Source organism: Nestor notabilis, unplaced genomic scaffold (assembly GCF_000696875.1).
Source record: "Nestor notabilis isolate BGI_N333 unplaced genomic scaffold, ASM69687v1 scaffold11703, whole genome shotgun sequence".
NCBI lineage: Eukaryota > Metazoa > Chordata > Aves > Psittaciformes > Psittacidae > Nestor > Nestor notabilis.
Window position 1 is genome coordinate 166,643 of NW_009921260.1, and position 16,304 is coordinate 182,946.

Genomic DNA, 16,304 nt, shown 5'->3' on the forward strand with positions numbered 1-16,304 from the left:
AGTCTAGTCAGCCCTAGTAAGTCTCCATTGGAATAAATTAGAAACTGATGGTGAAACACTTTGAACATGTTAAATGCTTTATTATTCTTGCAACTGCTGTAGGAACAGGAAGGGCCAAATCCTTGGAATAGTGCAAGGTTGTAACATGACAAATAAGGCCAGTACTTTTGCCTGGCTAGCTTAACACATTTTCTTGTTGTACTAACCAAGTATCTGCCTTAAAAATACCGAAAAGCTCAGGCCCTACTTTACCACCAAGGAAATCACTTCTGCGGTTCAACATAAACTAAACAGCCTTTTCCATCACACACCATCCAACACCAGCACATAAAGACTATTTACAGAAAAGGGGCAATGAATTGTGAAAGGGAAATAAAGAGGCGCAGGGGAAATCTACTGGCTGTACTATGAACTTTTATAACAGGATTAAAGTCTTATGCCCCACCAGCACTGTCATGCAGAGCACCGAACTCCTCCTTGGTAACACAGTCTTAGGCAAATACCCAAAAAAGATCAGAAAGCAATGACTGAAGGCATAGGGTAGAGAAGGAAATGAGACACTGAATTAGGAAAGGTTAAAAGTACTGGGTCATGTTCAGTCCTGCAAAGCAAAGACTTAACTGCATACAACTATATAAAAGAGGTTATAAAAGAGACCAACAACTGATTATTCTCCCCAACCAAAGACTGAACAAAAAACTACTGAGATGAAGCCATAAAAAGGAAAATGAAGGACTGAGAAACTTTGTAATTCAAGGAGTTGAACAAGCAACCCAAAGGCTGTCGAATACTCATCTTTGAGGGTATTCAGGCTTAAGTAAACACCCATCTGTTAAAGAACGTTTCGTTGTAATTGCTCCTGCAAGGAGGTGGAATGAGAGTCCCACCGAAGTCTGAGGACTCAATACCCACAATTCATTTCTTTCATTAATATCATCAATTAATTTCAGGTTTTGAAACATTTATTCAGAACAACAAACATCTGGTCCTTAATCCCCCAGTTAATGCTGATTCCAGCCCTAAGGAATTAATCATAGAATTCATGGAAAGCAGTTTTTTTGCTAGCAATGGAGTAAAACCAATTGCCTACAAAGGTCTACATTGCTAATAGAGCAGTTTAACTGCCCTTTTCCCCTCTATTTTTGACATTTTAATTTAAAAAATAGAGGCTAGAAAGTTGTCCCCGGGCAGAGGCTTTGCAGCAGTGTGTTAGCAGAGGATTACACAGCACTACAGACTCAGGCTCTCACTCATGGTACTGACCTGCTTTGAAGAGCACTCTACGATCTAAGGATGAAAAGTACTGTAAAAAGTGCTAGATATTATCATTAGTATTCAGGAGGCCAGAATTCCGTGGCTTGGTTAAATTCAAAGGGACCTTCTGAAAGCCAACACATTTGAGAGAAGAAAAGAGCTCTGCTGTTAGGGCAGGCGGGCTGCCCAGGCAGGGGCCAAGCCATGCTTCCTTCCACCGGCTCCCAGCAGGCTGCGCTGCAGACTTGCTTAGTACCATTGAACCAAACCCACTCCTGCTCCCTTTTTGTTTATAATCACTTCCACAAGGTAGTGTTTTAATCTATTAATAGCTACAAAAAAAAATAAGGTAATATTTAAAATGCCATCCTGATGAAGTAAATCTGTATTACTTCCTGCATTCTCAGAACCCATGTGTTCTGTCACTCCTGTCTCTCCACTCTTCACGCCAAGGAGCTTTCCTGGCTATGGCTGGCCACCAGAAGATACTTATTCATAGAATCCCAGACTGGTTTGGGTTGGAAGGGACCTTAAAGCTCATCCAGCTCCAACCCCCTGCCACGGGCAGGGACACCTTCCATTAGAGCAGGTTGCTCCAAGCCCTTGTGTCCAATCTAGCCTTGAACACTGCCAGGGATGGGGCAGCCACAGCTTCTCTGGGCACACTGTGCCAGCGCCTCAGCACCCTCACAGGAAAGAACTTCTGCCTAATATCTAATCCAAATCCACTCTCTATTCCACGAACACCTCTTTGTTGCCACCTCTTACACCCTGCAGCTCAATGGATTTACACCGCACTGCTTTCAGCTGCTGTGGAGAAGTTAAATGGAATGGAAAGTCAACCACCATAAATGTTCCAGTACTCTGGTTTTAAGGATGCTTCTGCCTGTGGGAGTGGAATGTGCTGTTCATCAGCTGGTTCGCCTGGCTCTGCCACTACATGAATTTTAAGTAAACATCTTTTATTCTTATAAAACAGACTTTTCAATATGTAACAAATACAAGCAACATCCATTACCATTCTATGCAGCAACCCAGACTCTCAATAATAGCTCTGAACGTCTCTGCTAGCTTCAGGGACTCTAATTGACCACTATAATTTACTTCAAGGTTAGCATGATTTGGACAGCCCTTGAAAACGTGTTTTTGTTACTAGACCCTTCTGTATGCATTTGCTGCAGCCGAGCTTTTCCTACCTACTAATTTCACATTTTCTGCTGTGTGAGTAGTCCTAAGACAAGGCATCAATTAGTAATATGAGGATCCGAGTCATTTCTCCTTATGCCCCTTCAAATCTCTTTAGATAATATTTCTTTATCAGCATATTCAAGTTGATGGCTGCTTTACCTTTGCATCTTTCTACAACAAAGCTTTCAGTGTTTCTTATTTGATGTCTAACCTTTATTAAATTTTCAGCTTCTCTAAGATCTTTATATCATTTATTAGTGCTACTAGACACTATGGAATGATGTATTAAGGGGGAAAAACACCTTTATTTAGTTTTGGAAGAAATAATTTTGAAAGCCTTGTTAGAAATCACATTAGTGTTTTGGGGTTTGGTTTGTTTAGGGTTTTTACCCTGTCATTCCAGACTGGTCATTCTCTACTTATTTCTTCATGGTTCCAGTGTACTTCAGATGACAATACACTTCCGTATGGAGTCCTGAAAGATAGATCCTTTACCATTTACAGCTGACAAAGTATTGAATTCAACCAGACCAAACCATATAAGCCTTCTCATGAATTCATTGCTTTCCAGATTTGGTCAAAACTATGTATGTTCCTATTCCTTTAGTTCACTCTGGGATCAGTTGATTCAAAGATCTGTCATCAGATCAGATCATTCCCTATCAGGGAATAGGACACAACAAGGTAGAAGCTGAGCTACGATAGAGATTAAATTGCCATGATTAGAAAACAACAACCTCCAGAATGATGAAATACCACAAAACTGCAACCTTCACAATTAACTTTGGGGATGTCACAGCCAAATCAAGTGGAATTAGGTGTTACATGCCTGAAAGATCCTGTTCTGAACAAGCTCCACTAATAAAACCACCCCACAACTTAACCAACCATTAGTGATGGAGAAACTGCAGCTAGGCTGGTATCTTGTGTGCTTGTTTTCTACTGACAAAAAGCACACAGGGATGAAGACTGGGCTGTCAATCAGGGATCTATTGTATCAGCTCTACATGGTAGCCTTAGCAGGCAGCTAGCAATTACAAGTCTCTTACCTCAATAATTACAGCCACAAGAATACCTCTTTAACAACATGACGTTCCGGTTCTGCCATGTAGCTTGTGCTTCTCAGAGTGCAATGCACTAACCTCAACAAACACTTCCTTCTTAAGACTGAAATCAAAGTCTTAACTGGCAGGTCAGGTCTCTCTATCATTATTTCCATTAGAGAGGCTTGTGTTGCTACTGTAGGTGGCAAGGAACACAAACTTAAGTGTGCTTTCTGAAGGTCTTTTTCAATGGGAACAAAGCGTTCCACAGCATTTTTAAGGCTACAGAAGTGACTCCCACACACACCATGATGGTGGCTCCAGCAGGAAACAAAACTACTGGAAATCACCACTATTGTGCTGCTCTTCAGAGGATTTTCCTATCATGGAAGACTGAGATTATTGGATGCTCTCAATATATGTTAGTAAATTAGCTATTCTGGTAACACTCTATTGGAAATAGGGGGGGTTGCATATGAAAATTTCACAGTCTGAAATCCCAGCCAAATCAAGCACTAACTACTACAGTTAGTTCTTTAGGAATTTATTGTCTTTCTCAGAATTAGAATTTAAAGCTGTCAGTTACGAGCTAAATGGTAATTGGAAGGTCTGATATTCCCAGACATTAACAACATTTCTGACCTCTCAAACATGCCTCTCCCCAGAAAAGCCAGCTCTGTGATCCTGAAACATGAAAAAACCTGGCCAAGCCTTAGAATGCTACACCTGAAACGTCACCTCTCTGTTAAACACAGGAATAAAATACACACAAGCAATGTAAAATGATTCAGCAAACATAACAAATGGCAAATGTTGGGAAAAGACACTCAAATTGATGAGCTCTGTTGTCAGGTTATTTTGAACACAAAAGTCATACTGGGTACTCTTGTGGTACCCGGACCCAGTACGCACCCATTTAGATCTAACAGCTGATTCTCTCAGAGAACAGTATCTCCCTACTGTTGCTGGGGCTTCTCACTTACCAGTTGGGACAGCAGGATCCATTGTTGGCTTTTCCCAGGTATTGATCTGCTCCCAGGTAAATCCATTGGTTCCCAAGGCCACACTATAGCCACAATTACTGTAGTGCTCATCAAATGAACAACCACCTAAAATGAAGAAAACCAAACACATTTCTGTATTATTTATTTATCTCTTTTTATGGTAGGTCAATTACTTAAATATTTTGTACCCAAGTTTATGCAAGTTAAAAAAAGGAAAAATGAAATTAATTTCCTGCATATTAGATTTCAGGTAGCAGGGGAGGTATCCAGAAAAGATTTCTGCACTTTCCAGACCTTGTATCCATTGGAAGCCTTTGTTTTCTTCCCTCTGTGCTACTGTTTCCTAGATGAGTTCCCTTTATTTCAACTTACTGTCTTTACTTTTTCAAGCACATGATGTGCACATGCAAGAAAATTTGCATTTGGGTCCCTGTAACTGATAGTTAATTACATAAACCTCCAAGTCAGGTATTAAAAGCAAAAATACCCCAAAAAATAGAACAGGGGGGTGAGAGGTGGGAGGCTGGAAGAAGGAACACAGATGGTAAACAAGTACAGCATTCCTACAGGGAATCCTTACTTCACTTTTAAGCCTTGAATTACACAAGGTTGGGTTATACCTATTGAAAGCACAACCTGCCTTTTAACCATCTCTTCTGCACAACAACATGAAGCTCTGTGTGGCACATGACCATTCCTCAAGGTCTTTCCAGTCAATACTTTTGAATGCAACCCTCTAGCTTCTTGACAACAAGAGAGTAACAAGAAGTGGATGGCAGCTAGCATTCACACCTTCCAAACTGTTGACTAAGTAATCTTCCCTACTGCAGTTCCTCAAATACTTGGAAGTAGTTAACTGTCATAAATAACCTGGCAGCTGCCTCAACATTTGCGAATCAAGAGAAACCCATGAACTGTGCAATGAAATCTTGTATTCCAACAGAGATCTTTGACACTTGTGTCACACAGACAAATCAAGCTACTTTATTCCCTGCTAGGATGGATGTTCCTCTGCTGGTGTCCCTTACAAGTACCTCAGGAACATTCCTCTTCACACGCACCCAACTTACGCTGCCAAACATATTTCAGTACTAGATCCATTAGATCAGGCAGCCCAGGTCCTTGAGTTTAGACATTAATCATGCCAACAGTGTCTCTGTACAGCTCTGTTTTTCTCTCTTAGGGAAGCAAGGATAAATTTTCTCTGCAGATACTCTTCCTCCAAAGTCAACTGGACACATCTAACGCTTCCAAGCTGCAAGGACTGAGCAATGCTCAAGGCAACACTAACTTGCTCTGCCAGCCAAACTGCCAATTGCTCTTGACACTAATCACAGTTACATGCAGAGATACTCCTGACTCTTTACTCCTTCCCACAGGCTGCGCTGCCTATACACACAGAATAAATAGCTGGAACATGAGTGATCCATGGTTCCTTTGCAATAAGGATTATCTAACACTGGGGACATAGAAGTCTTCTTTGGTTTTCACCTATATTTTCTATTGTCTAATCCCAGGAAAGCCCAAACTTGTCTTTGTTCCTATAGAACTCCTCATAAATGACAAGAATATATACCATATCATTAATATTTATTAAATCCTTTTTCTATTAAAGGACTTTATGCTCACTCCAACCACAACCGGTTTTCTAAGTTGTTCTACAAAGCTTCACATATTATTCTATTTAAATATATACTTGAAGGATTTGCTAGGTTCAGCGCCTGTTGCTGAAGAAGAGTTTAAATACCAGCTTCTCCTAAAAAATATTTGATATACCATATATTTCCATTTCAAGTAAATCTGACTACAGCACATTGTATGACCCTCTCAAACCTGCATCTTGGAGTCTCTGGAAGTATTTCCTTTGTGTCATTATTTTACACTATTTTAATAATTCCTGCTTTAAATTTACCATACTTGTGAAGTTTTGCCAGCTGTCAAAATGAGCAGAATTACACTTAAACTGTTTCCTTAATTTGGTAAATTTAATTTAGGTGAAAAAGTTCAGGTTTAGAATATTAAACGCGCTCATTAAAATGTCTAAGGGAAAAATCAAGGTGTTCTGGATTGTGTGGGAGTATGCAATGCAACTGAAAGTCACCTTTTTCACAGCAAGAGGGTATGACAGACAATATCAAACTGTCTGCTCTCAGTCTCCAAGCAGAGCATTCTAATTTTGACAGATTCCCTTTAATAGCACAACTTCAGACACAGACCATTCCCACACAACCTCTGCTCAGCATATTGCAGCGCACAATAACTGTGCTGTCTCTGAGCTATTACTTTGAAGGGATTGTAAACAAAGTCTCTGATCGAGCCAGACAATTGTACGAGGCCTCATGTACACAGAGAAAATTGCACAGGCGCTGCTCCAAAGTCCCAGAAGCAAAACAAGCAATAGTAGTGAAATATGGGGTAACAGTCCATCTAGCAGGGAATGTAATTGTCAATATCTTGCTCTAATCAGCTAAATAAGTTATTTTACACATGCTGAAGTAGGCAAAGTCAGCAGAGGGACTGAAAAGAGGATACAGTGAGAACTTAGGGAAGATTGGGAGTTTCCACTGATAAGAGACAACACCTGGGGAAGCTTCTAAAGTGCCTTGTCTGAAAGTCAAAGCTAACCGTGTAGTACAATTGGATAAGAAAGCAAGGATAAACCATGGAGAGCCTGAAAAATAACAGTAAGACATTTACGTTTTAAAGACATAAGAGGTTAGTGGAGAAACCTCCAAATGCGGAGTGACAGAGCAATAAACCAGAAGGATTAATTTACCAGAAGCAACAGAATTGGAACTTCGAGGTGAATTTGCAGGAAATGAGGACAAGCAGGAAAAAATGGAGTCAATTTTAAGGCTCAGACAAGCAGGCTGGCTGCACGAATCTTGGGTACCAAGAGGAGGGAAGACTTCATCTGCTCTTCTGCTATAACATGTCAAAAGAGAGCAGAATTAAAAGTGAAGACTTAGCTGGGACCCAGAGCCATGCTTGGGAGATAGATTTCAGCAACTCCTCTGTTCGCATTACCACGGCGTACATAACATTACAGAACAGAAGAGAAACTTCAGAAAGTGGAAAGAAGAATCAGAACATCCAGAATATCCCAGATTTTGGGATTTAATTGTTCCTATCTGCCAAACTAGTATACCTTAGGTGGTCTTACTCCTACCCTTTCGGCAGAGCACGGCACATGGCGCCACACTCAAAAAGCAGCTGGGAAACTTCCACCCCAGCTCACCTCGGGAATTCAAGACCCACCGCGCTCCTCCTGCCTCACTGACCTCGCTGACTGCAGGACCGCTTCCCGCACAATTCCTCTCCCTTTTCTCGGCTTTTGCCCTTTCTTAAGCACGGTTCCCAGCGGCTCCACTGGCTCCCTTTTGGGGCTCCACTGGCTCCTTTGAGGGAGCGGCCAGCCCTGTCCCTGCGCGGTGGGGTGCAGCCCGGTCCCTTCTCCCAGGGGCTGCCCCTCCAGCACCCGGACGTGCAGCACCGCTCTTGGAAACACATCGGCTTCTTAACGCAGAGCCAGCCCTGGGTCGTGTCCACCCTCCTCTCTCCTGGAAGAGGAGTCGGGAGGGATGAGGGACACTCCCAGCGCCGCTACCGCCGTTATCGCATCGTCTGTACCACGCCGCCACATTCGGCTCCACCTCAGCAGCATCTTCTCCTCGCCCCAGACAAGCCCAGTGGGCTCCATCCGCCCTCAGGGTCCGCAGCTCCGCTGAATCTAATGTGCCAGCACCCCAGGAGCTCACCTCAGCAAGGGCTCCCCTGCTGAATGGAGCCAGCCTACGAGTTCTAGTCCTTGCTGAAGGACGGTAAAGTGGGATGAGGAGGAAGAGTATGAGAAAGAGAATGGTTTAATACCTCTTCTGTGGAATACTGTTGACCCAGGAGATGAAAGTGCTTTTATGTTTAAGTGTGTGCTTAGAACAATACACTCCCAAGCAAGCTAGTGAGGAAACGCAGAGTAAGGATGCATTTGATGTCGAGTTGCACTTTCGTGGGTGCTCCCCATGCTCAACTCATGGGATTGAGTGATCCACTTCGCTACACAGGCACCTAGCTGCAAGATCCTTAAAAATGCAGCTACTCATGGCTAGTGATTTTCAGTTTAAACTTAACTTTAATCATCCACTTCAGCAGGGGTAATAACTGTAAAATGAATTGGCAGCCGAAATTGACCAGACGTGTTACTTTCATAAGCTTAACATTCAGCATTTCCAAAGACACACTACCTAGGGTGGATACCTAAATATGCTAGAACATAAAGGGGAAGGAGGGAAGGGGTTAGATCCTTCCTAACACAAAATCATCCATTGCTGAAACATAACTGCTTGGCAATAGAACAGAGCTATTCATTAACACAGAAAAAACAATCCTCAAATTGGAAGACAAAGATACCACTCAATGAATTCAGGTACCAGGTTTGCACATTATCATTTTAGCCACAGTATCACAAAGGTGTTTGAGGAACATGAAAACACCTACACATTTGCCAAAATGGGGTTCTATATCTTCATATATTAACAAGAATGAGGATTTTTAGGAAGCAAATGGGGATCTTGGAGCGTTTCCCATGTTTGGCTGAAAATTAAAGTGACAAATGCAGCTGCTAAGTGGGGTAAAAGAAAAGGGAATGGAGATGACTGATATTGTTAGATAATGCATGTGGTGTTGATCCCTCTTCACAAAATGAAACGCAAACAAGAAGCTCTTCCCTTCCTGAAAAGGGTCATATTGAAGCAAATAACAGCTCACATAGAAAGGATAAAATATCCCTTGTTTTACACTGCAGGCTTGTAACAATGCTACTGCTCATCTGAGTGATGCTAATTAATCTTGAGCAGACCTATCATCAGTCACTGAGACTTGCCCCCGGATTAAATGTAAACCAGCCTTGCATAAATTGAATGCCTCCTTTGAATATATAATTGAATTTGCAGAAGTGTACGCCAGGGGGGTGTTTAAATAAGTGCACAAATATGATAAAAAGAACTTCACGCCATAGTATCTAATTCAGTAAGCAAAAATAATGGCAGGGCACAGCCCAATTAGTGTTTGATTTATTTATGTTAACAAATCCAATTAGTAAAATGTTTTATAAAGTCATCCAATGTCAAACTCTCACGGACACAACAGATCTAAAAAAAAACAATGCTTCCAAAAGAGATAAAGAAACGTACTGCGTGAGAAACCTCATTGTGCTTCTAAATACACACAGAAAACAGCACTGATTCAAACATAACTTGATGGAGTGTTTACAACATTCCCAACGTGGGAAGGGGGTAGAAAGAGCACAGCACAGCACATCAGTCTCATTTATCTCATTTCAGGCCTTTTTTTCTGGGACATTAGTAGTTACCTTTCTCCCTTATTTATTAAGAAAGGGGAAGAGGGAACAGCACAGAAACTTGAAATGCATGCTGGAACATCCCTTTTGAGACTATCATGAGAGCTGAGATATAGTTCATCAATTTAGACCTTAGCCTCAAGAAATATGAGGCAAGTAGAGAAAGAAACAAATACTGTGATGATGAGGTAGCATTTAGGAACAATAAAACTCCAGAAATTAACACACTGCTGTTTCTGATCATTCATTCTTATCTCTTCCAAAGACATTCTTGCTTACAAGGGCTGTAAGAGATACATTTGGCGTACTAGGATAAATTCTGTTATGGGATTTATTATCTAAAACCACATTTATAACTTTATCAGACTGTAAGACTTCACACAGTATATGCTTGAGAAGTCTTACTTCATATTCTTATGGAGGGAGAGGAGAATAAAAATGTGCATGTAAAGTTTGTGTTGAGCTGCTTTGTTTAAGATGGGATAAATCGAGGGCTATTGGGGTTCCCTCCCCCAGGAAGAGTAGTTAGTGCTTTATATGCTTTCTACTCCTTGCAGAAAGATAAAGACAGAAGACGTCAGAAATACGCATAAAAGCAACCGAAAATGCTAAGCTGAACAAGAAAGCAGATCCAGATTCTCCAGACCAGACCTGTTGCTAATGAGCACTGTCCACAGCCTCAGCTCTCAGCAGACATCATGCCAAAGAGAAGGACAAAAATGGAGGGATTGAATTTGTCACTTGAGGTATCATTAGTTTCAGCCATGACACCCTAAAAGCAATGCATCTGTATAGCCTCAGGTATCTGCACAGCACAGGATGGGAAGCTTGAGAAGAGCCAACAGTAAATGGGTATCTCATTTGTCAGAAAATCATCCTGCTGCCATCACATTATCAACCTGCTTTTCTAACTACTGGCCCATTTCAACCAGTACTTCATTATTTTACTGAATTGTTTATTCTGTATTCCCAGATTTTCAGGGAAAAGGTTTCTGCACAGAAAAAGGAGTTATCTTTACTGAGTCAAAGGGCACCATATGTTCACCATGTATTTAAACTCAAACTCTGCAAGGGAGAGAAAGGTCCTATGACTCCTCAAACTGCAGGGAAATCTTTGATCAATATCTGTGCCTCGCTTCAAGGACCTACACCAAGAGAAACTGAGAAACGGATTCCCCAGTGTGTAATAAGTTATAAACTCCAAAGTAAAGCATTCGTAACATCTTCTGATGTCAGTTGTTTAAGAGCTGATCTTAGGCCTAACAAATTCAGATAAGTCACTCAACCATGAAACAACAAATGCACTGAAAACCAGACTTCCCCACTTCTGGCACTCACAAAAGTGCTTCTCTCCAGGTACCCAGATGTTCTGGGGTTTAGAAGTAAACACCAGTGATTTCTCTAGTGCCTCAAACACATTCCTGTTTGTGATTTGGTTTCTGCTGCAAGTATCAGTCCTCATTGACAAGGCATGACTCATCTGCCACAGGACTGCTCCATCTCTTTTCTTTCCATCTTACTCTTAACACATTATTATTAGATTTACATATAAGCAGAGAAAGTTTTGTTTGCACTCCAGAAGGTGCAAATCCTCTGAGATACCGGTAACTGATTGTCTGGTTCTTGTTAGAACTGACTGAATTTCATTCCTTTCTCATGGGCTCTGTGTTCTGGCAATCAGATCTCTCAGATTCAGGGTAGAGGGGTACAGAAAGTGTGTGTTTGTTTTAAACTACACTGATGAATATCACTTCAGGATTAAAAAATATGTATGTAGCTTGTTTTTTTTTCTTCCTAAATCAAGTTAATCCTTGGAAATAAAAAACAAAACTGGAGTGCAGCTCAGAAAAGCTCTTAATTTCAACTGGAAATGATAATGGTCCCAAAGTAGGCTCAAGATTGGCATTTTTTGTATCACTGTGATTTCAAGTGCTATCAACCTATTAAAGATGACTATTACACTGGTACAGATCTTTTAGAAGTCTTTTCCAAATTTGTATACCATGTCAAATTGTTATCTTTGCAGGTTCACAGAATCCCAGACTGGTTTGGAAGGGACCTTAAAGCTCATCTAGTTCCAACCCCCTGCCACGGGCAGGGACACCTTCCACTAGAGCAGGTTGCTCCAGGCCCCTGTGTCCAACCTGGCCTTGAACACTGCCAGGGATGGGGCAGCCACAGCTTCTCTGGGCACCCTGTGCCAGCGCCTCAGCACACCCACAGGGAAGAACTTCTGCCTAAGTTCCTATCTCAATCTCCCCTCTGGCAGGTTAAAACCATTCCCCCTTCTCCTATCACTACATTACAACATTATACATCTATTTCCACGCACTTTGTAGCAGATTATGAGCAGAGTTCCCAGGCACACACGCAACACGTGCACAAATTCAATGGTTGCATGTTCATTTCATAGAAACCTTGCTGTCATCAAAATATTGCTGACATTGCATAAGGGATCCTGTGTAGTCTTCATGACTGTCACCAATAACGTATCTTTATGTTGTGAAAAGAAGAGATCAAATAGGACTAACATTGTCTGGTGAAACACCTAAAGACAAAACATCCTCCAAGTAATAAGTTTTTCTTCCAATACTTCTCCACAGAAATTATTGGTCCCAAATGTGCAATAGAGTCTGACCAAGTTTATCAGTTATCTTCTAATCCCATGAAAGCACTCCGCTGCAAAACAAGCATTGTGCCTAGGATCCTGATATATATGGAACAAGTGTTTAATCTGTATTTCCCAAACTTGTCAGGTTAAACTAACTTTTCATTCTTAAATTCATTGTTAGAGGTTTCTCTCTGCAACAGCTTACCTACGTCTCATGATTTGAGCCCTGGACCAGCTCATACATTCATTACTAATTCTGTACTTTATAATCCACCAAGGATGAGTGAAAGCACTTTGAAGTATCCTAGGAGTAAAACTAACACTAAATGTCATTTGTTTAAATTTATGTGTCCAAATTCTAGGATGACTCATCTAACTTCACTTGCCAGAATGTCTGTCCTTTATTTAATACCAGGAATATCTTTTTCCTATTTCAATAGCTCAATATTAACATTTTATTGCTTTATTTAAAAGTGTCATTATTAACATATCTATAATCTCATTGGATTTTTTAAGCTATGGAACAAAGCCCGTTAACACACTGCACCTTTCAAAGAATCCTAACTTTGCAAGTTCAGTTTAGTTTCTGTCTGCTGACACACACCAGGATTTATATGAAGAGATTTCAGACTTTCAGACTGTGTAACGAAACTTGTAAAATTAACACAGGTCTTTAAAACCATAGAAGACTGTTAAACAGACATTCTCCACCACCTTTTCTTATTATTCTAGCTAATAACCTTTTTAATTCTGTCGTTTAGTGGTTTTCCACCCTTGAAGCAGGCTCCTGCTTTATTCATAGGATAATGAAATTAAGGTTCCCTTTTAAAAATGCAAATTTATACCACTTACTTGCTTTTATTCTTGTAGTCTAAATATAAAGCCTTACTTTGCTTCCATTCGTTTCTTAAGTTACAAAGCCTTTTTTTTCCTCCTAAAATAATGCCATTCTGTATTCCAAAAAATTCCTCCTAAATGATTAGCCGTGGTTGTTGAAGATGTGCTGTATTTGTCAGTATAATACGTTTGTGGGCATTCATCGTTTCTGCAGTTTCACTAAATGCTGCATCAACCATCACACCGGAGTCTTGATCAGTCAGAACTCTCTCCTGACTGATTTCATTTCAGCATTTGGTAATGTCACATGAAATACCTATTCAAGCTGCAGTTGTTGAAATGATGTATTTCTTTTACTTTTACCATCCACTAAAGCAGCAAAAAACTGAAGATAGCTGTTTCTCACTTATTTTATATTCCATTAGTAAACCTATCTTCCTCAATAAGCTTTTGTGCAAACTTCAATTTTATGTGCTTGAACTGTAAGCAAGAAGCAGTCATTGACTGACTCATCTTTGGTGATGAATAAAATTCTGTCTCAGAAGATACAATTTCAGGAATTCCAATACCATCTACAAGTCTTCTGATCTTTCTCTTTTCCCTGTGCTGCTGTTCCTTTAGTGCTGCTGGGGCTCCTGGTTTGGCGAAGGATCTCCTTTTAGCTGAGATATTTTCTTGGAGTTTACAGTCAAAAGACATGAATACAAACTTAAGTAGGGGTAGGAAGTTTAGTTTATTGCCAGTGAACAGCATAAAATTAAACATGGTCACAATCAAATGTAAGTAGAACAGGCATATTTTAGAGAAGAAATTCAGTGCTTATTGGGCTGGCATTTTCATAATACTTCCCTTAGCTCAACAGTCTTCCCAAATGAAGCCAAAGGAAGTCAATCAAACCAATGCTGAACTTGAGAAAGTCCCTTGTTCTTTTTAGAAATTCCCACCATTCAGTCTGCAAAGACCTCTGTGAAACTGTTTGCACTTGGCGCACTCTGAAGCTTCACCACCACATTAGCAAAGCTAACCCCCTCCTAACACCTAGCATGGTCTAGTGACTACACCTTGCTTGTGCGCTCATAGAAAGCTACCCGCAGTATGCATAAGGACAAGAAGGTACATGGCTGTCACACACATCCCATCTGTATTCCAAGTGGTTCCAAAAAGAAATAGCAAGAGTTTAAATGTTTTCTTGTAGAAAAGTCTAACATGGTCAGTTGATTCTTGGTGAACAATGCTGATATTTTGTTTAAATTGCTGCTAAAGAACACCATATGCAGTTAAAGCTCCAGCATTTTGCCAGTCTCCAAAGACTGCTCCTCAATATTTGAGCTAGCATACTTAATATATACTATCTCAACCATATGCTGGTTAAATGACATAAATCTATCTAAAAAGATAAACATCATCTGGGACTGATCATCAACAAATAAAATCTATTGACTGATACAATGGTAGTAACTTGCAAGGGGTGTTGCAATGGTATGTCTTGTTAAATTTAATAAAGGGCTTACTGGTAGCTGCTCCCAGGGAGTGGCTCTATAGATAACTTTTATTGAGGTCTAACAATTCTTATAGCTACAAGTTTGTGCATTTCTCATGCTGAAGTTCTTCTTACAAGATACCCTCTTACTTGTTGCTCACAGTTACTGCTTCAAATTACATATAAAGTGCAATGGCAAGGATGTTTGAAAACACGTATTTTAAATTGGTTTCAGTTAAACCATGATCTTCATTCAATGTGTCAGGAGCAAGTCAAGCTCAGAAATGACAGTGGTTAGCCAGCTGCTCTGCTTTCACATGCCCTGAGGGCAGCAGGAAACAGGAGGCTGAACACTAGACTAGGCAAAAGACCTTGCAAAGTTCGATCATTTGATTGACAGTTGAGGCACTAACAATCAGCTAGCGGTTCCAATTTTAACAATCTGGTACCTGATTCTTTTTTATGTGTGTGTATATATATATGTTTATTTTATCTCTGCATTTCTCATACACATTTTCTCCCTTCATGTTCCTGGATGCCTTTCAGAATCACAGTAAAGTGGCGCGAGCACTGGAACCCTGCTGTCCTCTGCAGCACATTGTAAACATGGGAATGACGGGAAGGTTTGCTTGCTTTTAGCCTCCAGACTCCTCTGTGTAAATTCTCTACCCAAAGAGCAAAACACAGAGTAAATACGTGCCAGGAATAAATAGATCCCTGCCTAATAGCACATGTGAGCTCTTGAAAATATATAGAGCTCCTTTTCTGTTTAACCAAATTTCCTACTATGCTATGTAAAGCAGATGTGCAAAAGTGCCTCTCTAATTACAGCTATGAATCTTCCACTTACAGTAGCTGACCTAGAACATGCATTTAGCAGAGCTGCAGCTGTGGTGTTCTAAACTCTGTATTAAAGAGGGACAACAGGAAAAAGGAGAGGAAATTTAGGACAACATTAGCAGAAATACAGTTCTTTCTAAAGACAGCTTGTATTCTGTTAAAAAGGAGGCATCACACACATCTGCCCACTCAGGGTGTTGTTCTGACCTACCCTTAGCCACCTGCAGCCAGTGACAATCACAGGCAATCTCTAAATATGACCATCAGGCACATTTTGCTGAGACAGTCCCACTGAAGTCACTACAGGGCAGCTTCCCTCCATCCTCTGGTGTGGGGAAATTACTTGCTAACAACAGGGCAGTTCAATACCTGCTGAGTTTCTTAACATTAGAGGAATTCCAAAGTGTAAAATGCACTAATTTTCGATGTTTTATGGTCACTATGGACTTCATTTCAAAACAATTTCAGGCAGTACTATCCTTGTTATACAAAATTTACTTGTAAAATACAGCAAAAGATTCCATATTCCATCATCTAAGGTGTTTTTTCCATTTCTGGGATCTGTCATCTCCAGTTTGAGGCTGAAACATAGAATAATACATTTCCAACAGAAAATGTTTTTGAAGGAAGATTTTCTGAGTTCTCTAGTTCTTATTCCTTTAAAATAGCATCAAGCCTGAACCCTGCCAGG

General features: G+C 40.6%; 1 protein-coding gene across 1 annotated transcript in view; it reads right to left on the reverse strand.

The window, feature by feature from the left end:
* Positions 1–8,189, reverse strand: part of LOC104403026 (receptor-type tyrosine-protein phosphatase T-like) — a gene marked incomplete at its 3' end in the record, with an annotated part of 167,887 nt that extends 159,698 nt beyond the window's left edge. The window contains exons 1-2 of the mRNA XM_010011059.1: positions 8,012–8,189; positions 4,469–4,594 (exon numbers count right to left, since the gene is read on the reverse strand). Of these exons, the coding sequence (XP_010009361.1) occupies positions 4,469–4,594; positions 8,012–8,189 (304 nt within the window). The remainder of the gene's footprint in view (positions 1–4,468; positions 4,595–8,011) is intronic.
* Between the last annotated feature and the right edge of the window lie 8,115 nt (positions 8,190–16,304).